We start from the raw sequence: 26,074 nt of genomic DNA, 5'->3' as shown, positions 1-26,074 counted from the left end.
AAAATCAAGGAATTGAAAACAACCACCGGTCCAGGTGATTCCTTTTAAATTAGGAACAGCTACCTAATCTGAGTGCCTTTACTTTCTAGAGCAAATGCAGTGAAGTTGTTGATAAGGTTTCTGCCAGTGTGCATATTTATTCCTTAAAAAAAAACAAAACTTCAGAACCACTTTGTTGCTTGCCCCCCAATTTTCTCCTTTCCTTCATTTTTCTGTTTCATCTGTCCCTTCACCAGCACCATATCCAGTTCTTTCGTTTTACAATATTGAGGTGTAACATGAATACATTTCATATCATTTGTCACTGAACCTCTAAATTGAACCTCTTAATAATTATGTACCTATATTAATATTCAAATGTTAAATATTTCGTAGACTGTTCTATTCCTTAAAACCACCACAGGAAATAACATAACGTCCAAGTTTTGCTTTAAAAATACACTAGAATAAAAAAAATAGGGGGAGAGGTAAATGGAGGAAATACGTGACTTAGTATTGATGGGTTTTGAAGCTGGGTAATGGGTACACCGAAATTCATACTCTCAACTTTGGTGTATTTGAAACTTTTCATACTAAACATAAAAATATAATACGTATCATGTATAGGTGCTGTATAAGAGTAACTTCAAGGTAATAATGAGCAATAGTTTTAGAAATATGATTCTGAGGAAAATTTGTTTACCTTGCCAATAGCAATCTCATAGGTTGTTAAAGACAGTCTTAGATTTAAGGGATTTTGCCTGTTTAACAATATTGCATGTAGCCCCATTAAAGAAATGCAGATTTTAAGGAAAGCTTTCCATGGCCTTCAGACTTAACAGGCTTCTTTTGAAACAGAGAAAATTTTTTTTAAAAACTGAGAACTACAAGCAAAATAAGTATTTCTTCTTTACTAGCATGGAGAAGTAATATAGGGAAAAATAGAAAACACCAAAACACTGTAAAATTGCATTTCACAAACTCTTAAATTTCCTAATAAAATGTATTAACTTCATTAATCTTGTCTGGCAAATGCTGTGGTTATCAAATGCTGGTCTAATGTTTACCATCTTCACAGGTCCTTTCTTCTAAATCTCAATTATGTAAATAGTAAGAATGGAGGGGAGATGTCTAAAATTCTGAAGAAATTAAACTTGTAAAGTATTCATAAAAGATTCTCATCAATATCTTTTAACATTCAAAGTAGACGTATTTCTCTAAGTTATTTTTATCTGTTTATTAGAGCCCAATGACCTCCTACTGAACAGCCCTTTGTTGGGCTTCTTTCTATGCCATTTTCATTAAATATACTTTGTAAAATTTTCAGTTGGTGCAGACTTTTCCCATTAATCTGAATTGGTAAGATGTTCACTGTAAATGTTCACGTGTTATTTTGTTTTAGAAGATATTTATACCATATTTCACTCATTTTAATGTGAAATCAGGTTTAGAAAGTAACATTTTGTTGAAATGAAATGCCTAATGTAAGCAAAGTATATAGAAAACTATAAAATGTTCGAAGTAAAAAGAAAATAGAAATTATTACTTTTTTAACTACAAAAGCATAGAATTAGAGAAAAACAAGTTCAGTCACTAAAATGAGTGCCTGGAGAATAAAATTCAGTTGTTGTCATTTCCTCTTTGTCAACCAGATACTACCAGCATTAACAGAGTTGCTGACACTTTGAATAACTCGACTATCCATCCAGATCCCAAGGGAGAGCCCAGTGAAGAGAGGAATGCAATTGCAAAAACTTTTTATGATTCTTCTTTTCCCACAGAACATGTAAGTCAATTAAAAATATTGCCAAGCAGACCTTAGTGAGCTAATTCTACAGATATGTGTAGAACTGTATGCATCTGGATGCTTTAAGACCCAACTGATCTCCAAAATAATATCAAGAGGGCAGCATGGCACCATTTTTCACAATTAAGGTTGATAGAAAACAGCAGGAAAAAGTCACAGTGTATAAATCAAATAGATATAATCCAGCCTGTTCTGGGAAGGAGAGTGTGAGGTAGTGTATTATATACTTCTAGTTTTCAGTCACCTAAATTTAGGAATAGTGCCATTTAAGCATTTGTTTGAACTTAAAAAAAAAAAAAGTTCACCAGTTTGAGCATTTAAAAATTTATTTTAATAAAGGTTTCCTTAAATAATCTAATCATGTAAATTCATTTGTTTTTACTAGTGTTTAAGGTACTTTACATTTTGAGAAACTGACTTGCAAAGGAAGAAGTGTATCTTTTAATTATTTCAATTAGAACACAGTATATGAAAGGATCAAATTATTCATGACTATATCAAGTATGGATGTAAATATTAAGCCAAGTATTTGTATTTGTAGAGATTATATGGCTCCAAGAGTCCATTTGTCACATAAAAAGAAACTAACTACAGCTGACAGATTTTTTTGGTAAAATGTATAAGTTTTTTAATCTTAGTGTGTAAAACTTTAGTGCAAAAAAGGCTGTGTTGTTCAAAGTCTAGAAAACAAGACAATTATAGGTATAACTGCTAAAAGTAACCTGTAAAGGTTAGGAAAGTTTACGTATTTTAAAAAACTGCAGTGACACATTTTAAAGTTACTGTATATTTTAAATTTTAGAGATGCACATTAAACAACTTTGCCTTTTGCACATATAAAATGAAAATTATAGGACTAACACAGCCTTAACATGTAACAGCTTTCAACCATATATTTCATTTTCCTTTTCAAATACGAGAAACCTCCACTGAGATAGTGTAACTCTTCCTCTGAGAGAGTTGAAACTAAAGTCAGGATCTACCTTTCACCTTTTCAAATTGCGCTCAGCAACACATAGTTTCAACTTGACATGTCCAAGTGTGTACCTTTAAAATATAGAAACCTAGCATTGGGAAATTTTTGGCCAACTGGATAAGTCACAGAATCAAAGCAAAAAAGAAGCCTGAGAATATCAAAGCTAGCCAATAACTTCTAATTTGGTTGAATACTTAACACTTATAATAACTGTCCTATTTTCAAACAGTTTCAGGTGGAAATTTCACATCTCCCTTTCAAGCCCATTTTTATAATTAACGCAATAGGGAAGTTCTTTGTATCTAACTCCTAATGCTTTTCCTGCAATTAATGTTTTTGAGAATTTACATTTTTAGAATTAAAACTTTTTCAAAGAAATATTCCCATGACAGTCCTGTCCTGTAAGGTACATCTATTTTACAGATGAGGAAACAGTGCCATGAATGTGAAATAACTTTCCAAAGTATTAAGATACAATCTGTGATGGACTCAGACTGGGTATCTTGGCTCTTAGTCAAATGCTATCTACTTCATCAACTTTCATAATAGAAAAAAATGTTTCCTTTCAAAATACTAGTGCATGTAAAACAAACTCAGCTCAGTGACTAAACATTTTCTGGATGCTTATCACTATGTGTCAAGCAGCATGATTACCAATTAACATGGAACGTGGGGCTTAAAAGCAGATCTATGCTTTTGCCTAGTCTACTAAAAATGCTATTATCCTTGCATTTAACCAGACAAATCTAGTCTCTTTATGAAGCCTATTTACTTGCTCCTTAATATTTTATACTTGTCTAAATCAGGGTCTGTCAAATGACAGCTGGTGGGCCAAATGCAACCCACTGCCTCATTTTAGCTAGTAAAATTTCGTTAGAGCACAGCCACACCCATTCCTTTACCAACTGCCCATGGCTACTTTTGTGGTGCAATGACAGAATGAAGCAGTTGTGAGGGGTGACACTTGGCCCACAAAGCCGAAAATATCTACTTCTGGCTCTTTACAGAAAAAGTTTGCCAACCCTTGTTCTAAATGAAGACAAATGGATTTTATGAAGACTTATAACCAGAAGGGGAACAGAAATTCTTTATATTTTTCAATGTATTTTTATGCATACTCTCCCTAGCACTCCTCTTGAATTGGCTTCATTTAAGTTAAATTTTAAAATGCAACCCTAGGACTAGCACCAGGCTGGGGGATATTTTAGGCCAGAGATCTTTTGAATCAGGCAGAAAGAGGAGGTTAGGAGGTGAGTGATTTTTAAAAGATTATAGGAAAGGAAGGAGCAAAGATATGTGGCAACATATCTGGAATTATTGCTTGTAGGCTGCAAAACCTCAAGTAAGCTAAACAGGGCAAGTTTCGTTAAATATAAAATTTTAATCTACATTACATCTTGTTTATCTCTACAGCCAATGCCTGATCTTGCTTGCCCCTCTCACCAAGTAGGTAGTTTAGGAGAAAGAAACTGAAGCAGATAGGTGTAAATGTCTCCTTCATTTCCATCATCATTAAGCTAAAAAGTCAAAGAATCAAGGTTTTGGAAAACAAGGTAATTTGTACTTGATGTCAAGTGCACCAAAATGCACCAAGCAAATGGCAGAATAAGACAGTTAAACTATACAGAACACCAGTCATTTAACTTCAAAATCAGTAGCAACCTAGGTATAGGTTTGATCTATTTTTCCGTATCAGTATTGCATGAGAAACTTGTATATTCATTTTGGCCCTGTGAGTTAAGCATGTTGAACACTTATATGCCAGACATTATCAGAAGTATACATTTATGCACATTTTTATCCATTACCAGTTATTCTTTACAATAGTACTTTGTAACTAAAAGGAGCTTACGAGAAAACTGAAGCCCACAAAAGTTAAAGGACTTGCCTAAAGTCTCTTGGCAATCCTGTGCTGGTACTTTTGTTTTCATGTCTGTTATAAGAACACAGGCAATCAGACTGACATGAACACAGCATCATCCCAAGGACCAGAGGCTAGGATTTTGAGGGGATGGGTGGCTGACTGCAGAATTCTCAGGAGCCAAGAAGAGCAATCCTTAGTGAACTGAGAGTAAATGTAAACATTTCAGATCATTTAAAAAATATTACTGTGTAATCTTACTGCGTAACATTGTCATGCTACTTTTATCAGTCAAATTGGAAAAGATTTTAATGTAAGGCAATATTCAAAGATTTTCACAAGACTTATGAAAAAATGACATTCATCATAGCATAATTTGTAATAAATGTTTTCCAACAACTTAAATGTCCAACAATATATTTCAAATTATGGAACATGGAATGGAGCAATGCTCTTAACAGACTTAATAGAGGGAAATGTTAAAAATGTTTTTTAACACAGCAAATATGTGATTCAAAAATTTTAAGTTTATATATACAGAAGAGACCAAAATACTTACATTAAAATGTTTAATGGTGGTTGGAATCTTGGGTGATTTTAATGTAATTCTTATCCTGTTCCATATTTCTAAAATATAATATTCCCTTTTAACAGGAGGTTTTACCTGGTAATCAATTTTTTTTTCAAGAAATTAACTCAAATTTATTTGATAGGGATGAAGTGAATATTCAATTATGAGATAAATTATCATATATCCATAAAAAAAAGTATTTTGCAGCCACTGACAATTGTTTATGCAAAATTCTAATGACCTAGGAAACAGCTCAGAGGGAAAAACCAAGATATAAAATTCTATAGAATAATCAAATATGCTAAAAATAGGAAAAAAGACTAGCAGCAAACATTACCAAAATGTTGACAGGCCTCTCTGGATAGTGGATTACTAGTGATTTTTACTTTATACTTTTCCCTAGTTTCTAAATTTCCATTAATATTATCAGGCAAAAAAACCTGAAAATGAAAAACATATTTTTAACACAGTATTATAACCCAATACCGTGCCTTGGGAACATTCCAACTCCCAAGTACTGCTCTTTCCTGTTTCTCCAACAATGCTGCTTTGAAGCATGAGAGGAAACATGAAGTAAAAGGCAGTTTTTATATGGCAGTTTACTTCTGTTAGCATTTTTAATTTTCCCCTGGCTTCAATAGAAGATACAAAACATAGACATGTTTGGGAAGGAAGGGAGTTGAAGACAAAACAGATTTTTATCTGCATGTTTTAAATATCATTTCTTTCAGTGCAAGCTCTTGAGAAAACGTTTGTGACATACCTGAAGAATATTAGGAATCTTGAAAAGTTACTACATAAGCCCACTACTCAGTGCCAAAACTACTCATAGTTTTGTTGGAAATTAGCCAAGAAAATGGTAGCCTTATTACATGCTCATAATTACAGAAGCTTAAGGATTTTTTAAAACTCTTTTGTTGATGAGTGTTTAGAAAATGAATATAATTTCAGTGGTAAAACATATTTGGTCTTTCCTAGGTGAAAGCAAAACCTCTGAAATCAAATCTACAAAGCCATTTTCAGGCAATCAAGGTTAAAGACACTACTGATTTAACTGTGTCTTTTACTTGTGAAGATGACCAGCAGAGCTTGGTAACAAATCAAATAAACAAAACTGAAAAGTTTCTAACCTTAGAAAATGACTACCAATCTAAAAAAAGAAAAGCAGAAAAGATGCTGGAAAAAACAACAGATTAAAATAATGCTTTCAATGGTGAACCGAAATACTGATGTGGTTTTGACTACAGCAAAATGACTGTTACATCTAAAGCTTTACAGATGTACTCATTTTTCCAATTTTTTCTGATGTGATAAAATTGTATTACTGTTTTCGTTCAGCAAATGCTGCATTTAAGATAGCAAAGGCTGCTTAGCATCCAATTCCCATACCCTTTTATCAGAGTTCTTGTTGCACCTTCAAAACCCTGCCTTACAAAACACAACTTACGTATCACATAAGATAGACACAGTGACCCTTTGAAGATTGTGATTTCTTTTGAATTTGAGACAATAAATGTTCAGACTATAGTCATATTTCAGCTTATAACATTTTACTATGATTTTGATATTTTTCCCAAAAAGAACAAAATTTATAGTTTAAAAATTCAGGTATCAGAAAGACTCAAAAGGCTGTTTTTCACTTTGTTCAAGTTTTGTTTCCAGGCATTAAGTGTGTCATACAGTTGTTGCCATTGCTGTTTTCCAAATGTCCGATGTGTGCTATGACTAAAAATTAAAAAATTAAAAGTCATTAGTCAACCTTTTATTCTCTGCTATTATTTTACAATACTACACTCTTGTATCTAGTTAAAAGTAAGGTTAAATATACATTAAAAAATGTACTTCAGAATTTTAAGAGCAATTATAAGCTTATTCTTAAAAAATCTTTACCATATTGATCCTGAACCTTCTGTTTTCCTGAACTACATAAACCAGACACAAGTCATTAGTATTCTAGCCAATGCTGAGCCATTAAATGAAATGTTCTGGAAAATAGGGCTCTTTCATTAAATAAGCTAATCACATTCAGTCTGAACTTTAATAAAATTATGATAAATAGCAGCTATTTAACTACAGTCAACTGATAAGAACACCACCTTGGTTCTCTAAACATTCAAGTGAAATAATCAGAACAAACTAAATTGTTCTACAAAATGCTGCAAAGTATTAAGTGTCTTACCTGACAACTACTTTTCTCTGAGTCTGATCAATTTTGCAGTAGACCATTTTTGTTTTCACTGCTGAAAAAAGATGTTTTACACAACGTTATATGGAAAATTCCCAAGAAAAAGAGCCCAAGGTATGAAACTGACCAAGTAAACCATAAAACTAGTTTTCCAACATGATTTTACAAACTGGCTCTTTGAATCTAATAACAAGCACAGCAATATGATGCAACCAAGAGGAAGGTCATGCATTTGTCCTATGGTTGCTAGGCCAATGTATATTAAACATCACACACGGTTTTCATTAAGAATTCTAAGTGTTCTCCCCTATAACCACCTATGGGGGAAAAACTTGATTACCTAGTAAGGTATTTCTTTATAGGTATGTCTAAGACTTAGCACATTAGAAAGAAACCATGTCAACAGTTCTGTTCATTTTATTAGTGTCAACGGTACAACACCCCCCCACACTTTCAAACTTAAAAGGCTCAGAAAAAAACTCCTGATTAACAATTAAATCACTTTATAACACCATTGTTGGGGAAGAGGGTCCTTTTTCTAGGCCAATCATAAAAAGTTGTCAGTGATTAACATTTGTAGATGATTTATGTGCCAGGTGCACTGGGCTTGAGTACTTTACCTGCATTACCTCATTTAATCCTCACAACCACGAATTACAATACTATATACCATATTCCTCTTTCATAGAGGAAGACCTGGTCTGAAACCAGGTCTGGTACTAAAATCTAGGTACTTGACCACTGCGGTATACTGCCTAAAGGCCTTTGTTTTATACGACTTCAAGGGATAGAAGCGACACCAAAACCCAGGTAGTAATTTACATTTCCAGTGAATTTTCACTCTACTACAAATATAATCTGCCAATCTAGTAAACATACACATTTGCTATAAAAGAACCTAGCTTTGTTAGCATGAGGCGCAGCTTCAAGGTTAAAAATCTTATATTCCCTGGGGTAAAGGACAAATTCTAGAAACAAATGAAAGTGTTCTAATTGCCTTACCATCAATAACAAATGCTTCAACATCATCAGCTCCAACCTGAAGTTCTTGTTGCATTGTATCAAAAGAAATTTCTTTATTTTCCACTGCCATTCCCATAAAAGTAAGTAGTCTCATTTTTGCCATATTCTGTTCATGTAACAGCCCTGAGTAACACAAGAATGAAGTTTGGTAAGTATCCATACTAATAAAAGACCTACACGATTACAACTCTTGTATTAAATTGTGGAAGTCACTGTGTTTGATCACTAACCATATTTCCACGAAAATAAGACCTCGCCAGACAATCAGCTCTAATGCCTCTTTTGGAGCAAAAATTAGTTTTAGACCCGGTCTTATTTTACTATAATTTTACTTATTTTACTATAAGCCCGGGTCTAATACTAAGTTTTGCTCCAAAAGAGGTATTAGAGCTGATTGTCCAGCTAGGTCTTATTTTCGGGGAAACACTGTATATAATTTTGATAAAGCTTATATTTGCAAACCATAAAGTGACCCCATAATTATGAGTATTTAAAATTATTTTTCTAGAACTACATCTCTTTATTACGATAGTTCCACTAGTGATTTGTTCTGCTTTACCAGTAAACATGGAGTTTTAAAATATTTTCACACACATTCAGTTATGAAAACATTCCATTTCCCTTTAGGTCACTTTGGATTTAACACTTTAAAAGTCAAAACTGTAAAAGTGTGCTTTCACTTAACATTAACAAGCTAAAACGATTAGTACTAGATAAAACAGTTCCATTAATAGTGATACTTGTTCTTTATAAGGAAAAAGCAGAAAACTATACAAATAATTTAAATTTTGCCTTATAATTTATAATGCAACATGCTGTTATAATTACTCGTATCAAACAATCGTTAGACCTAAAAGGAAACTTAACAAATTACCTAGTCCTGATCCTTTCACTTTAAAAAACAATAAAACTGAGGAGCAAAAAGAGATTTAAATGACTTACTTATAGTCACAGAGTGGCTGTACTAGGCCTAGAAAACAGGTTCATTTATAAATGACTAGAATACAAATATTTACAAATTCTGAATATCCATACGTTTACCTGTTTCTAAATAGAAGCTGAATTATAACACATACATACTTGATTTGATGCTAATTATTACAAAAACAAGTTTCTAAAATTAATTTAGAATTCCATGTTCCTTTTCTCTGAACTTTCAAATTATGTAAACTCAGTAAATGATCTCCATCATTGCCCTCTAATAATTAAGAGCCTCAAGTGTGTATTGTTAAAATTCTAAGCACTATAAATAAATTTGAAATGTGTAACATTCATATATTAGCAGAAGACTAGGGAAGCCCATTAATATAGCACATAACAGTCTGTTAATTAGCTGTAATTATGATGCAGACTTTCTATTTGGCACAGATTCAACAAAAACATGATCATCATAACTCAAATGAATGAGGTACCCAAATAAGTACTGCTAACCAGGTTTAATGGAAATCTACAAGCATCAAAAAAAAAAAAAAAAATCAATTAGTGCACATTAACCCTAATTAACAAATGAAAATTAGATGCCGATTAACTTTCTGAAGCAAGATGGTAGCAACTGGATAACACCTGATTAAATGTGGACATGTTAGGGCAATTCAGCTGACACAAGATAATGCTTCTGTTGGCCCAAGTTGTCACTGTTAATAAAACAAACTGTTGCCACCTGTGGAATCTATACATTTATAACCAGATTTTCAGCTGTAATAAATGTCTAATAATATGTCTAAAATAAAATATACACATTTAGTAAGATGTTTTCCCCAAAGCACCTTTTACAAATTCCTAATAAAAGACTGCTAAATTTGCATAGATGTTCAAGAGGCAAAAATAGAGAATTTGATTTCCTGTTGGCACAATAAATTAGAAATGTTTTTTCCTATCAGACAACAAATACTAAAGATTTTTCTCAGTATTTGTAAATACAAGAAAATTCCTTAACATTCCCAGTTCTATGGGCATATACAATTCTCTTTTTATATGGTAAAATGATAGAAACTCTTCAAGTTTCCAAGATATACTTAAAAATCTTCTTGAAATAAAATTTATTGTACTACCGTGTTTCCCTGAAAATAAGACTGGGTCTAATATTAATTTTTGCTCCATTAGGGCTCATTTTCATGGGATGTCTTATTTTTTCATCTACATTTATTCAGTTACGGTCATGTCATCTTCTTCTGGAACATCGTCATAACGTACTAAATGCATCTTTCCAGCTGACGATCTTAACTGGGGCTTATTTTCGGGGAAATATGGTACTACTCTGTGCAGTTACAAGCTTACCGTAAATCAAAAAACTTCTAGAATAAATTATGTAGACAAAATTATATGGTCTATAATACATGGGGAAATCTGCACTTAAAAACATTTCAAATTGATGTTTATAGCCACTACTTCTAAACAAATAAACTTAAAGCCTTTTAGGACTCTTGTTCTCAAAATCAAGCTATTAAGCCAGTGAAGTATGAGTTAAAGACTTGTAGGAAGCCGTGCTTTGCTTCATGAAAGTAGAATATTACCTTCAAAGAGGAAGTCACAGTGTACTGTGTCATATTTCAATTTTAAAGTTATAAAAAAAAAATCTAATTTTATGGAAACATTTATTCATTACTAATATGTCAAAACCTTAATGCAGTAATAAAAAAATGTGCATCATTGAGCAATTTCTGCATTGTCACTGACCCCTGCCTTAAAATGCTGCAATATAGAAAACGTAATTTTAATGCATGCAATAGCTTATGAACCAGTGCTCCTTTGAAACAGTCAATTACACATCAATGGGGGAGTGTCAAAGTGTTAATTACTACTCCTTTTTCCTTGGTGCGTAAATAAAGAGGTTGCTGACATTAACATTCCATCACATAGCTTCATGCCACAAAACAAATTAACTGGGACAGAATGTGATCTTCTGGGTCTAGTGCACCTGGCAAAGCATTCTACACAAACACACTTGCACCTACTTTATCTTCATATATTTCAAATGCCTTATTATGTTCAGAATAATTCAATCTTCCCCAATTCCAAGGGCTGCACAAAATTTTCAAGTGACAGGAATTAATGATTACTAAATTGAGGACTAATAGTAAAATCAAAGCAGATTATAAATATTCTTTATCTACATCTCAAAAAACCAGGAAGCCTAACAATTCAATTTTACTACGGAAAATATAACCTCTAATGTATTTTGATTGCCTAACAGGAAAACAAAGCACCTTAGTTTCATACCTCACTTCACTCAAAAACCTGGTAGTTTTATAACAATTTAAACCGGTTCAACTATAGATTTTCTAAGTTTTCTCTTTGTAATTTTAGCATATTAGATGTACTCTAGAAGGAAAATACTGTTTGTGGAGTTTGCCCAACGAGGCTGAGTAAGATCAATTCAATTTGGTAAACATTTACTAAGCTCTGATGCTCTAGATCAGGGGTGACCAAACTGTTTTCAACGTTTTTTACCAAGGGCCATATGCGGTAAAATACACAAACAGCCGGGCCACTCACTCGAGGTGAAGTATGTATTGCCGCTCCTGGTTTATTTAAGTAAACTAAATATATTTTTGGAATTTGCTGTGGGCCAATTAAAAATGGACTGCGGACTGCAGTTGGCCCGCGGGCCACAGTTTTGACACCCCTGCTCTAGATAGAAAACTCAGAGACAAAAATCATAAAACTAAGACTTAGCTGTCTTCAACGAACTGTAGTTAGGCAAGTTTCTCCTATCATGTAAAATCACCACAACTGCATTTCTAATTCTATCTACAGCTTCACTCAGATCTGCTTAGCAATACCATATATTAATACTTCTATAATTTGTTAACTATGCACCAAGCATAAAATATATTATATTTGAGGGGAAAAAACTATTTGTTACAATTATGTGACTATAGCTTTTTAAAAAACACCAAAAATATAAATCACAATGCATATGAATAAAGAATAAGGTCTTTAAGAAACAATTTTATTTTAAGCAGTAATAAAGTACCTTTAATCCTATTTTGTCAGCTTTTAAGATAGGTAATTGTAAAATTATGATCAAGGTAATGGTGATGCTTCAAGTTGCTTTTCTGCTCTATTCCACATTCCAAAATTTTAAAAACAAACACATCAATAGAACTATTTAAATCCAAATCTTTTCTAAGCACTTGCCTGTAGCTAGAACTTTACCTCAGAAAAGCATGGTATACTAGTGGAAGGGCCTAAAATTCAACGAGCTCTTATGCAGAGGAGAAAACATCCAGGTTTTCTAACTCCGAGTTTCATGACCTTTCCATCACAAGTGCTTCCTCCTGTAACCTCCTTGGTTTCTGATTCCCAGTTCATTCTGAGTAACATTCAGACTGTGTACCTGTTTGCTGCTATTCCATCATACACCACTGGGTAGGTTCATCTACACAGAAGACCAGAATTGTGTTTGCTGGATCTCACAGTACACAACAGCTCTAGAACATTCCCATCTCTCTACCCCTCCAAAGAATAAACCCCAGAACTTACCAAGTGAATCAATGAAGTCTTTATTATTCTGATAAAACTTGACGTATGATGCCAATTTAGCACTCACAAAAATGGTTAAAAGCTATAGAGACAATAAAGATACAATATTCAATATGGAAGCAAGATTTACATTTCCTCACATTTCTTTCAGTGCAGAAATTTCAATATGGAATCAAATTACCATCTAAACCATCTGTTTAATAAAAGACTCACTTTGATGAAAGAATCGGTAAACAGGGAGCTCTAAAGATGGTGGCATAGTACAAATGGAAAATAATTCAAAATGTACTCATACTTGCATTTGAAAAGTGCATCAATGTGTTTTTAAACAATAGCTTTATCTTCCTAATTGGGGCTAACTGACACTATATACTAAAAAGAAATTTGTATTATCTAAGTTCAGAACGGCCAGGCAAGTGAGATGAAGGAAAAGGAGAAAGAATAGAACTGTGTTCAGTAGTTGGAGAAAAGCTGGTCCTAAATTTCAGTCTGTTCCCGATAGAAAAAGAATAAATAGTTCTCTTTCCAGATCTAATGGTCATGTGTATTAATACAAAGTAAAAGAGTTAATTCATACAAAGAAAGAGTTCTGCTTCAGTAAGTTAGATTTAGGAAAAAAACATTTTGCACATTAAGGATGAACTACTTACATCATGAATAAGCTCGCCTTCCAAAAACTTGACTGGTTTTAAAGTAAGAAGATGGTCAAAAAGAAATGCATTTGGATCTTTCAATGCTCGTACAATACACCTTAATTAGAAAACAAAAATGTGAGCTCAGAGTCTTGAAGTTCAGGTACACTTCACTGATTGTGCAGGATGAAAAACATAATTAAGCAAAATATCTAAGAGTTCAATATACACAGCATTAAGCTGTAAGACTGGGGTTAAAACAGGACAAAACCTACCCTGTTTCCCCGAAAATAAGACCTAACCAGACAATCAACTCTACTGCATCTTTGGGAGCAAAAATTAATATAAGACCCAGTCTTATATAATATAGTAAAATAAGACTGGGTCGTATATTAATTTTTGCTCCCAAAGATGCAGTAGAGGTGATTGTCCGGCTAGGTCATATTTTCTGGGAAACATGGTATTTATCAAGTACATCTGTTTTAACAAAATACCAAAATAGCGGGAGAGAAAGTATTACCAAAGTAATCAAAGAATAAAGAAAATGGCAGCAGCTACCCTACCACATGCTAGACACTAAGGCAAATGCTTTACCTTCATTAAATCATTCACTACACCTTGAGAGACGGGTAGTCTTCTCATGCCCATTTCGTGAATGACAAAACAAGCTCCTGAAGGAACTGGCCAGTAGTACTAATTACAAGGTGGAGTATGTTAATGCCGCAGTCTTACCTCTGTCAAAGATCTTCTGCACTAACTGCCCTTTCTACCAACACCTATTACAGGACCTTGTGAAGCAATAACCCTATGCAGAAGTTACCATAATTTGTTTCACAGATTTAAAACACTGATTCTGTTCTTATCACTATTTAGCAGACTCAGAACTGTTTGTAGCCATTATTATTTGGAATGGGCTGATTTTTAGCAAACCACCAACTTTTCTTCATCTACACACGTTAGTATCAAGGTAAAACCAATTTAAGATTAGGTACTATTTTTCAGATTGGGATTTTCATCCCCATACCAGCAGTACCCCACAGCAAACACCACATTTCTATGGTTCTTCCAATAACAAATCTTGAATTTTAGTATTCCATTGGAATCACCTGAGCACACAGTACCAAATGGCTTTGGATCACTGGTGGATGCAAACATGATCTCAGTTGTGTGACTGAATAGTAGTAGCTCACCTCTAAGATGCTGAGAACCATCATTAGAACAATGTGTTTACCTGTGGGCATCAACTCGAGCCTGGGAAGCATTGTCCTCCGTGTAACTTCCTAGCAATTCGACCATAACTTTTGAAGCGGCATCACTAAAAGGAAATACTGCTTTAAGAATTTATTGCCATTCATTCATTCAGAAATATTTAGTAAGTGCTAAGTACTGTGCTGATGGTATATACAATGGTGACCAAGAGAGACAAGGCCCCTCTATCCGGGAAAGTCATGGAACTTTCCTTCCAGTAAGAAAGACAGACAACTAAGAAAAAATAACAACTAACAAGAACATGCCGTGAAGGAAATAAATAGTATTGTAATAAAGTAACAAGCAGAGGCAGGACAGAGGACTACTTTACATAGAATAAGCAGGTAAAGTCTCTCTGAAAAAACGAAAAAACGACATATAAACTGAGATCTAAAGGTTATAAAATAATTGGCTATAAAAAGTGCTCGAAGTGGAAGGCAGAGGCAGGGGTGGAGGGAGGTGGGTTAGATGACTTTCCAGGCAGAGGGGAGACCAAGTCCAAAGGTCCAAGTGGGAAAAAGTTTGTGTCCTAGAAACTAAGGACAGTATAGTATGGCTGAAGTTGAGCCAACGCTTAATATTTAGATAACTCTACTAAACATAGTCTTTTAATCAAATTATCCTTAAAATTATGCAGATGATCAATTTTAACTGCAGTGAAAAGTACAAATTAAATGCATTCATTCAATTTGAACTCTTAAAAAATATTTATCTTCACCCTTCATTTCTTCCTTTAAGCTGATGAATCTTCAGCCAGTTATAAAGTTTTATTAAGTAGAAAAGGTTTTTTTTTTTCTTTTTCATTTTATAAAAACACTCCCCCTCACCCACACACATGGATTCAACCTGGGTATAATCAGTAAGAGCTGTATGATTTATTTTAAAAAGTTAAATGGTATTCTAAAACTTCCTACAAAACTAAGATTTATTAAAAAATATAAATATAATTGTAGGACTGGTTAAGTGGTAACCAGCATCTTAAATATAGTGATATAACTATAAGAATTCAAAGAAAAATTTTAAGAAAAACTTTGACTCATTGTTCATTCTTGTGCCACACTGTAAGCACAGGTATTTTCCAGTTTTAGCAGCGACAGTGTACTTTAATCTACTACATCTTAGCTACACAAGTCTGAATTCACAAAGATCAGATGAAATAATCCATTTCAAGTACATAGTATCTGACATATAACATCAAAACAATGCTAAACAATTCACATTCAACAACCACCAATACATACAAATAAAATCATAAAAGTACACCCATGAATATAAGCATTCTTACTAAAAGGGCAAGGCAAATCTTAGAATTCTATTTAGAAGAAAAAAGAAAAAAAAAATCATTTTGTGTACTAGGCAGAAACCAAATCTTAAAATTTACATCAACAGCATGAAAGAAATTTAGTGTTTAACCATCCTTTTCTACCCCTAATTGTGGGTAGCATTCATCCATTTTGGGCCCTTTACATTCTAAACACTTTGGGAATACAATGGTTGACAGACAAGGTTCCTAGCCTTCAATGAGGCAACAACCTGACAAACCTTTCAACAAAGAGTGTTAAGAGCTACGATAAAAGTAGAGGGTGCTGTAGTGGGAGGGACCTAACCTATTGCGGGACGAGTGTTTCAGACAGAGAACCGAAGTTGAGTGTGGTTCTACACCAAGCGTAGGCAAACTTTCTGTGAAGGGCCCAACAGTAAATATTTTAGGCCTTGCAGGCCTTATGGTCTTTGGTGCAACTACTCAAGTCTTGGCAAAAACAGCCAGACAATATGAGTATGGCTATGTTCCAATAAAATTTGATGGACACTGAAATTTGAATTTCATATAATGTTCATATGTCATGAAATATTAGTCTCCCTTAGATGTTTTTTCCTCAAACATTTAAAAATGCGATAACAATTCTTAGTTTGTAGGCCACACAAAAACAGGTGCCTGCTCCCTGGTCCAGACTGGGAGAGCAGGGTGCTTTTGTAACTGACACAAGTTCACTATGTTTAGGGTGTGCTGACCACGAGGAAGGGCGTAGGTTGGTGTGTGAGAGAGCAAGAGGGAAGGGAAGGAATACCCGCATAAACAAAGTTTTTGTAGTCTGTCACTGCACCACACAAAATTGGGAAGCTCACACTTCAGCAGTGGGTAGGAGCCCAGGCCAGAAAGGACTTACATGCCATACTAAGAATTTTGTACTGCATCCTAAAGAAAATGCAAACCTAAGAATGATATACTGAAATACTTGTTTTACAAAATCATTGTGGTTGGAGAGTGAAGAGAATAAAAATATCCCTTCTAGATATCTTATTTAGGAACAGAGACTAATTTAGAGGGAGAAAATGATATATTCATTGTGGCCACACTGAGTTTGAGGTACCTATGGGCCACATCCAAATGAAAACAGGTAGAAACAGGTAAAAAGCGGTTGGACATAAAAATCAAAAGCTCACAAAAGCAGCCTTAGAGACATGGGTTTTCGTTCAGTAGATGACAGAAGCCATAGGAATAGATGAGATAACCTACGCAGGAGTAGGGTGAGAGAAAGACCATAGGCCAAAATCTTGAGTAACACCAGCATTTAAAGGAATAGAGAAAGTACAAATGAAGCCCAAACTCAGAAGGAAGGAAATAAAACTTAAGAGTAGAAATAAATGAAATGGAGAACAAAAAGACAATAGAAAAAAATTAATGAAACAAAGAGCTAGTTCTTTGAAAAGATAAATCCCCCAAAAAACAAAAGTCTAGGAGAAGATGGCTTCACTGGTGAATTCTACGAAACATTCTAAGATTTAATATCTGTTCTTCACAAACGTTTCCAAAAAATTGAAGAGGAGGGAATACTTTCTAACTCATTTTCCAAGGTCAACATTACCCTGATACCAAAACCAGGCAAGGACAATACAAAAAACAAAATTATAGGCCAATATCTCTGACAAACATAGATGCAAAAATCCTAAACACTAGCAAATTAAACACAATACATTAAAAGGATCATACATCATGATCAAGTGGGGTTCATTCCAGGGATGCAAGGATGGTTCAACACCCGCAAATCAACCAATGTGATACAGCGCATTAATAAAATAAAAGATGAAAATCACGATTATAACAATAGATGAAGAAAAAGCATCTGACAAGACACAACATCCAGTTATGATTAAAACACTCAATTAAATGGGTATACATAATAAAGGCCATGTATGACAAACCCTCAGCTAATATCACACTCAGTAGTGAAAACTGAAAGCTTTTTCTCTAAGATCAGGGACAAAACAAGGATGTCCAGTTACCATTGTTATTCAACACAGCACAGGAAGTCCTCGCCAAAGCAATCAGGCAAGAGGAGAAGTAAAAGGCATCCAAACTGGGAATGAAGTAAAACTGTCACTATTTGCAGATGACATGATTCATGACTCCACCAAAAGACTATTAGAAACAATAAATACAGGAAAGTTGCAGGATACAAAGTCAATATATAAAAATCCATTGTATTCTTACATACTAACAATGAAATACCAGAAAGAGAAATGAAAAAAAAAATCCCATTTACCATTGCAACAAAGATAAAAAATACCTAGTTATAAACTTAACAAAGGAAGTGAAGCACCTGTACATGAAAACTACAAGACACTTTTCAAAGCAACTGAAGAATACACAAAGAAATGGAATATACATTTAATGAAATCCCCATCAAAATCCCAATGGTATTTTTTCACAGAACTAGAACAAAAAAAATCTTCAGATTTCTACAGAACCACCAAAGACCCCAAATAGCCCAAACAATCCTGAGGCAAAAGAACAAAGCTGCAGATATCACTGACTTTAAACTCTACTACAAAGCTACAATAATCAAAACAGTATGGTATTGGCAGCAGACACAGACTAAGGGAACAGAATTGAGAGCCCAGAAATAAAACACACATGTATACATTTCTTCCATGAATGGTGCTAGGAAACTGAAAAGCCACATGCAAAAGAATGAAACTAGACTGCTGACACCATACACAAAAATTAACTCAAAATGAATCAAAGAATTGAATATAAGACCTGAAACAATAAAATACATAAAAGAAAACACAGGCACTAAACTTACAGAACTTGGTCTCAGAAGCGTTTTTGTGAACTTGACCCCAAAGGCAAGGGAAGTAAAAGCAAAATTAAATGAATAGGACTACGTCAAAGAACTCACACAAATCAACAACAACAAAAAAACAATCCGATTACAAAATGGGCAGTGGACCTGAACAGACACTTTTTCAAGGAAGACATACAGATGGCCAACAGATACATGAAAAGATGCTCAACATCACTAGTTATAAGGGAAATGCACATCAAAACCACAATGAGATACCACTTCGCAACCGTTAGAGTGGCTATTAAGAAATAACAAGTGCTGGAGAGGATGTGAAGAGAGAAACCTCACACACTGTTGGTGGGAATATAAATTGGCACAACCACTATGGAAAACAGTATGGAGGTTCCTCAAATTAAGAACAGTACTGTATGACCCAGCAATCCCTCTTCTGGGTATCTACCCCAAAAATATGACAACACTTATTTGCACCCCTATGTTTATCGCAGCATAATTCACAGTAGCCATACATGGAAACCTAAGTGCCATTCAATGGATGAATGGATAAAGAAGACATGGTACATATATACAATGGAATACTACTAAGCTATAAAAAAATGAAACACTGCCATTTGCAACAATGGAGTGGATCTTAAGAGTATTACACTAAGTGAAATAAGACAAAAAGGAAAAGAACCGTATATCACTCACCTATGGGATATAAAAGAAAAAGCAATAAAAGAACATACAAAACAAACAAAAAACCAAACTCAGATACAGACAACAGAATGGTGGTTATCAGAAGGGAGGGGTGGGGGGAGGACGAAGAGGGTAAATGGAGTCAATACATGGTGACAGGAGACTAGACTTCAGGTGGTGAGCACACAAGATTATGCAGGTATTATAAAGTTGTAAACCTGAAATGCATGTTATTATCCAATGTTACCCAATAAATAATTTTTTTTTTTTTAAAGTGATCACCTATGACAATGCTGCAGATATTTTCTAATGTTAACGTTAGGGTATGTCCAGTAGAGCACAGATGCATACTGAGTCCTATCTCAATTTCTCTGAGAATTAGCTTTGGAATTCTTTAGAACATTACTTTAGTTACTTCCTTATTACATATAATAGACTGAGGACCTAGTAAACAGCAATTAGAGAAATTATCCAATGAGTTGTAGTCATCTGTGATAGCACTAGATAGAGGGGAACCTAACAGTCATTTTAAATTCCTACATCAGAAAAAAGACTAAGTGCTTAAAGGTGAGCTTGAAAAAATGAAAACGATAGTGACAGGAATAATACCCAACATTTACGAAGTGCTTTCTCAATAACGAAGCCAGTTTTAAGAACTTTGTGTATATTATCTTGTTTAATCTTTCTGACAACCCTTTGAGCTAAGTACTACTATTATTTCCACTTTGAAGTTGGAAACTGGAGTAGAGAGATGAAAATTTACGTAAGATCATATACAAGCAGGAAAGCCAAGATTTGAATCCCAGTAGTCTGACTCCACAGTCTGTTTATTTAAAGTGTGGATGAAAATATGGATTATTTCTCCAATAGCTTTTATGCCTCCGCACCATCTGAAAGTCTTTGTTATAAACCACTTACCCGTAACACTTTATTGACAACTGGCTGGAACAGAATGCTGCCACAAGCGTGCCAGCATGTAATAGGTAGTAACTATTACTTCAGAAAGAAATTAAGCTATTAATGCAAGATCCCCTGCTTATCGTTTATAATAAAATGTTCCAACTTTCACAACAAAAACAATTTTCTCTTAAACTGAATTTAAATTGTCTGCAAAAAATGTAATTATTTTAACATAATAGAAACACATTAACCTTGCTGATCCTCTCTAATATATTGAATACCCTACCACGGCAAGCCAGTATAAAAATTGTGCAATAAAATTAACTGAAGACTAATTACTTACTGATACATAGAAGAATAAATTATTTTGGGCATGAAGTTTGCTGGGCTGGGTACAAGCCCTAGATTCCAAGAGGTATTCATTTCGTATGGTCTATTGAAAAGTTTCGGGCATTGTTTATATAAGAGACTGACTGTGGAAACTTTGATAGCCCCTCACCACTACTAAACAAAAGCAATAGCACTATTCTGTACCAAGACATCAAAGTACCATTAAATTAACTCAGTCTAATGTTATATACAGCTCTGGGAATAACAGTTGTACCATTTTTAGAACAAAAAGCAAGTTCTGCTTTTCAAAAAGTTTAGAGATAAGGAAAAACTATTTTAAACTTTGCAGTTATCTTTAATAGGGGAAATTTACAGAAATAAATTTATAGTAACTCTGTGGAGAACAAAGTAGAGCAAAATCGCTCACCCTACTTGTATTTAAAAAACAGCCTCAACTACTTATTTTGCCTGTTAAGTTTTGTTAGTTCATTAATTCTGAATACCTTTTCTTACAATCCACAAGTGCCTCATAAAGTAGCCTTAAAAGGGTGTGTTTTTTTTCAGTGTTGAGATTCCAGTCAGAAATCCATTTTCTAACCTACGATGAGATTGACAAAAGGAGGAAGTTTAGTGACACAGCTGAACATATTTTCACAATTTAAAATACAACATTTAGAATACACACAGTTGCTATTTAGTTTAGCATAAGACTATACTTCTTATAAGCAGAACAAGTATTCCATGTAACTCACTTGATCCAGCTCAGTTGGAATATACTGGATGGCCCCACAAGATGCTGCCACTTTAATGAGGCTGCAGTATACTGTGTATCTTACAGGAGTACTCTTATCCATCCCATGGAAAAGGTTGCTTAGCCTGGTTAACAAACAGATAATAAAAACGTTATCTGCTCTCACAACAAACCTGAGACAGATACTATTAGTAACTTCACATTAGTAGGAAGTGTGGCACAGAAAGCTTAAGTGACTTGTCCAAGGTCACACAGTTAATAAGAGCCACAGCTAACAGTCAAGTTCCAGAATTCTTGCTTTTAACCATCAAATGACTGTGACATGAAAAGAGCCTCTTGAAAACTGAGCCTCTTTCAGTTCTTAACTTACAACTGCAGTCTCAGAGATGGGCGTTCACCTTCCCGAAATTTGACCAACTTTTCACAGAGGTTTTCAATCAGAGCTTCTTGCTTATCTGGTTCCAGGATCAAGAGGAGGGAGACCACGCTGTTCATCACACTTTCAACATCTACACATGTATGGATAACACAACAGTGACATAATACTTAATGTCTCTAGTTAAGTATGTATTTCCAATGTTTAAAGACCATGAAACATAAGACACTTTAAAAAAGATGTAACCTGGCCACTGTAAAACAGTTCTAGAGGTTACTTTGCCTTCAATGGTGCGTACTATACCAAAAAAATATAGTATACATGAATTCAAACTAAACCAGCTCTATTGTATAGGCAACATTCAGAAAACAACTTGCACATTTTATTAAAGAGAAGAAAGAAGTTATTACCTAAGATTTGGTTTTCACCAGTAAAACAAAAGACTGAGTTATATACGGTTTTGGTTTTTACTAGCAAGATAATTCAATCATGTGGAAGTAATTGGTTAGGTCTTAGGCTAGGATGATTTCCGAGTTGAAGAATCAACTTTGTACATACAAGTAAAAAATTATTTAGAATTGAAAGCTGTCTACTTTCTGGCTGGGTCACTAATTTTCGAGTGTCAAGATACTAGTTATATATCAAGTTTAATCTCAAATCTTAACTAGAGATTTCAGGACTCCCAATTTCCAAAATTTCCCATTTTATTTATTTCACTAAATAGGGCATCGGCCTAATAATTAAATGGCTTTTAGATTACTTGAAAATATATCTCAGTTGCTATTAAGCTAAACCTTATGGAAAATAAGTGTTTCATTTTTTTCTTCAGTTCATTCTGAAATTATCAGTATTTAGTGTGTGCAATAACACTCAAAAAACATATCTGATGTAAAAAAAAGATGTTTTCTCAAAATAGGCTTATTTCATAGGTATAACAGATTAGAATAAACTGAAAATACGTGTGAAGGTAAGATTAGAAACGATGCTTAAAAGTTTTAAGGTCTGAAACAAACAAACATAATTCACAAGAAAGTTTAAAAAGTAGGTCCTTTATAATTAGTAAGAAATATAAAAAATTAAGAACAAACCTTTATCATCTTCCTTCAGACATACATCACAGGCTTCAATAATGTGAGCTAAATCTACATGAAGTCCACCTTCTGCGTTCTCTTCTGAAATTTCAGCTCCTTTAGATTTCAGATAAGCTCGAAGCTCAGCAGCCTGTTGAATCAAACAAGGTGGTTGGTCACATATCAATAAAACTATGAATGACAAAACACAAGATCTCAAAACATCCTGTTCCATTTCTGAAAAAATAAAATGTACATTCTGTATTTAACAACTTTAAATTATGTTCAAGTGCCTCTTCCCTACTTCATCCATCATCAGAGCCCCACAGGTTTTCCTCAACAACTCCCAGGGGCTATTCAGACCCACTGTGGCTCACATGGATCATCTTCAGAATTTCTCCCATATCATCCATATCCTGCTGGACTTTCAGGATATAGCAAAAACCTTTCTAATATAACCCAAAGCTTTTTCTTTAGGGGGAGGGTGGTATGACTTGGTAAATTCAATTTGTTTTAAAGAAACTAAATTATATTGCTCTCAGGTATACAAAACACAGCTACTTAAAAAGTTAGACATTATCTTGGTAAGACGGTAATCAATCATATGTTAACTAAATGTTTGAGAACCTGAGCTAAGCTTTTGGAGAAAGATAAAAAGATGCTTTTGAATGTTGCCTTCAATAAAATATTTGTATCAAATTGGATCTACTATGTAATTAATCTTTTAAAATTCAAAATGCACATCTGGATCAGAAATCTTGTTTGGACCTATAAAAATCTAACTACAGTACCACATCCAGGTATTTATAGACATTTTCTATTCTAATGCATATATGTATTTAATAACTTGTTCTTTTGAGGGCTTGGCATTTATGGAAGACAAATATGAATGCAGATGGTATTTAAAATAATAAAATGAAGAACTGAAACAGGGAGATGTAAGGATACCATTAATAAATGCGTAGTACCACATTTTCCAAACCAATAAATATGTCTGGCTACCCAAGAACAGTGTATCTGTAGATATGATGGTGCTATCCTTTCAGATAACAACGTAGTAACTTCACATAGGAGTTGGCATTAAAACAAGATTTCATAAAACACTCTCACCATGTCAGAGAACACAAAAATACAGCTGGAAAGTATGCTTGCTTCTCTATGAAAACATAATATTGTCCAAAAAAAAAAAGGCATTTGTTCAGTTTCTGCTTTGTAGACACAAAGTGACCTTTTTCTAAGAACCAGTCAACCAACAATTTGTTTTCATCTGTCATCCTCACTGGCCACAAGTTACGGTTATGGAGCAGTACAAGACAAGGGGGAAACAATGAGGATTCTGACATTTCTTAACTCTAAACAGAGAATCTGATCAAAGTTAAACTCCTGAAGCAATCACCTGTTTGCCTGTAAGGAATGGCTACTGTGTACAAGACAAGGGGGGAAAAAACTGAGGATTCTGACATTTCTTAACTCTAAACAGAGAATCTGATCAAAGTTAAACTCCTGGAGCCATCACCTATTTGCCTGTAAGGAATGGCTACTGTGAAACTGATGTACAAGAACAGTTACATAACCTAACGAAAAGCGACACTTTAAAATATGATCAATAACAATCACTACCAACATCTACAAATCCTTTCCTATGTTACAAAAAAAACAACATTTTTCAATAACCTAATAGTCAACTGTTGATCACATGATTCCATTACCAATAACATCTTTTTTATTTTTTTAACTGTGATCAACTCCTTTCCTAGCCTTATTTGTTTTCCATTTTCATTTCTCCTTCTTACTCTTTAGGGCTGAGGGTCTGCATTTCTATAATGCGGGGGTGGGGGGTCGGGGTGGAATCCCATCTGCAGTTCTAAAAGTTGTTAGATGGAAACCGAAATCTCCATGTTAGTGGAGCAGCAGAAAAATAAAAAATGACAACACTTACGACTTGACAGAATAGTTTTCAGTTCTGCAAAATTAACTGAGAAGACCATTTCACGTTTAGTTTAACTCCCCCCAGCTACAGTTTAACTTTTGTTATGGGGGAAATGAGAAGCATTAGCCATGCATACCAAAGAGCAGACACCAAATAGAAAATTTAAAAATATTAGGGTGATTCACCAGGTGTATGCTTCAAAGTATGAGGGAATGGACGTTCTATTTTCAGATTACAGAGCTCTCACTCTTGCACAGTAAAAATATAAAATACGGTCTACGTACAAAATAGAGGTCACCTGTGCCTCTGTGATCCCATAATACTATTTTGATCTTGAGTACAAAATTATTTTCCCCTATACTCCTTACGCCGTATAAATATTCGCCACCTCCCACTCCGGATATGGCTGCATTTAGGGAACGGAAGCAGACACCGTCCTATGAGTCAAAAAGTACTGTGTCGTCAGAAGTGACTCTGGCTGAGAGTCCCGACGTCGATCAGGAAGTCGGCCGTGGAGCCCCGGGGCTAGCGCTGGCCGGCGGCCTGATACAACTCCAGGCCGGAACGCGCACCCCTGCCTCGCGGCTCCCTCTCCCGCGTGTGGAGGCGTGAACTGCGGCTCTCAGCCCTGGAGCAAGCGCCGCGCGGGTCGGCATTCCGCCCGCCCGGCCCCGGCTCGGCCCTTCACACCCGTACGAGCTTCCCCAGCCCCGCCCTGGCGGCCCCGGTGGCCCAGGGGCACACCTGATCTTCTTCACTGATGTCGATGAAGGCCGGGACGCTCATGGTGAAAGCCGGGGCGCGACACACGTTCCACCCGCGAACCACGCCGACCAGAAAAAGGAGCTCGTACGCCCGGTGGCGCTTCACAACCGCTTCCGGGGCACCGCGCGCGGGCCTTGAGGGGCGGAGTCACCGGGACGGGCGGGGCCACGGGGGCCAATCCCACCGCGCGCTATGGTCGTGGATGTGGGCGGGTGGGCGTGCCGGGCGGGCGTGCCTTCCGAGGCCACCTCCCTGCGTCGCCTCTCGCGGCCTTCTAGAATAGTGTCGCTGTCATTTGTGGTGCTGCCAAACTTACTCCTCACGTAGCTCACCTTCCCCCTGAAGTCTTAAGACTGCGGGGTCAATGAAAATTACTTGTGATCGGAACAGTTGTTCCGTTCTAGCCGCGCCCCCTCTGC

The 26,074-nt window shown here is 35.1% G+C and overlaps 2 protein-coding genes across 2 annotated transcripts in view; one reads left to right on the top strand and one right to left on the bottom strand.

The window, feature by feature from the left end:
• The window catches only part of CCDC73 (coiled-coil domain containing 73), a 256,081-nt gene extending 254,280 nt beyond the window's left edge, over positions 1–1,801 (top strand). The window contains 1 exon segment of the mRNA XM_019738516.3: positions 1,632–1,801. Within this exon segment, the coding sequence (XP_019594075.3) occupies positions 1,632–1,801 (170 nt within the window).
• Positions 1,802–6,722: 4,921 nt separating this feature from the next.
• On the bottom strand, positions 6,723–25,791 carry EIF3M (eukaryotic translation initiation factor 3 subunit M). Its single transcript, XM_019738517.3, has 11 exons — positions 25,635–25,791; positions 22,979–23,111; positions 21,885–22,023; positions 21,516–21,639; positions 21,267–21,361; positions 14,751–14,834; positions 13,538–13,637; positions 12,888–12,969; positions 8,382–8,525; positions 7,374–7,434; positions 6,723–6,919 (listed from the first exon to the last, which is right to left on the bottom strand). Exons 1-11 carry the CDS (start codon positions 25,674–25,676, stop codon positions 6,799–6,801), a joined length of 1,125 nt encoding a protein of 374 aa, XP_019594076.1. The 5' UTR covers positions 25,677–25,791; the 3' UTR covers positions 6,723–6,798.
• Positions 25,792–26,074: the final 283 nt, after the last annotated feature.

This window comes from Rhinolophus sinicus, chromosome 14, assembly GCF_057876585.1.
Source record: "Rhinolophus sinicus isolate RSI-liver-muscle chromosome 14, RSI-T2T, whole genome shotgun sequence".
Classification (NCBI taxonomy): Eukaryota; Metazoa; Chordata; class Mammalia; order Chiroptera; family Rhinolophidae; genus Rhinolophus; species Rhinolophus sinicus.
Note: the sequence above shows the minus strand (reverse complement) of the source record. Positions and strands in the feature narration are given on the sequence as shown.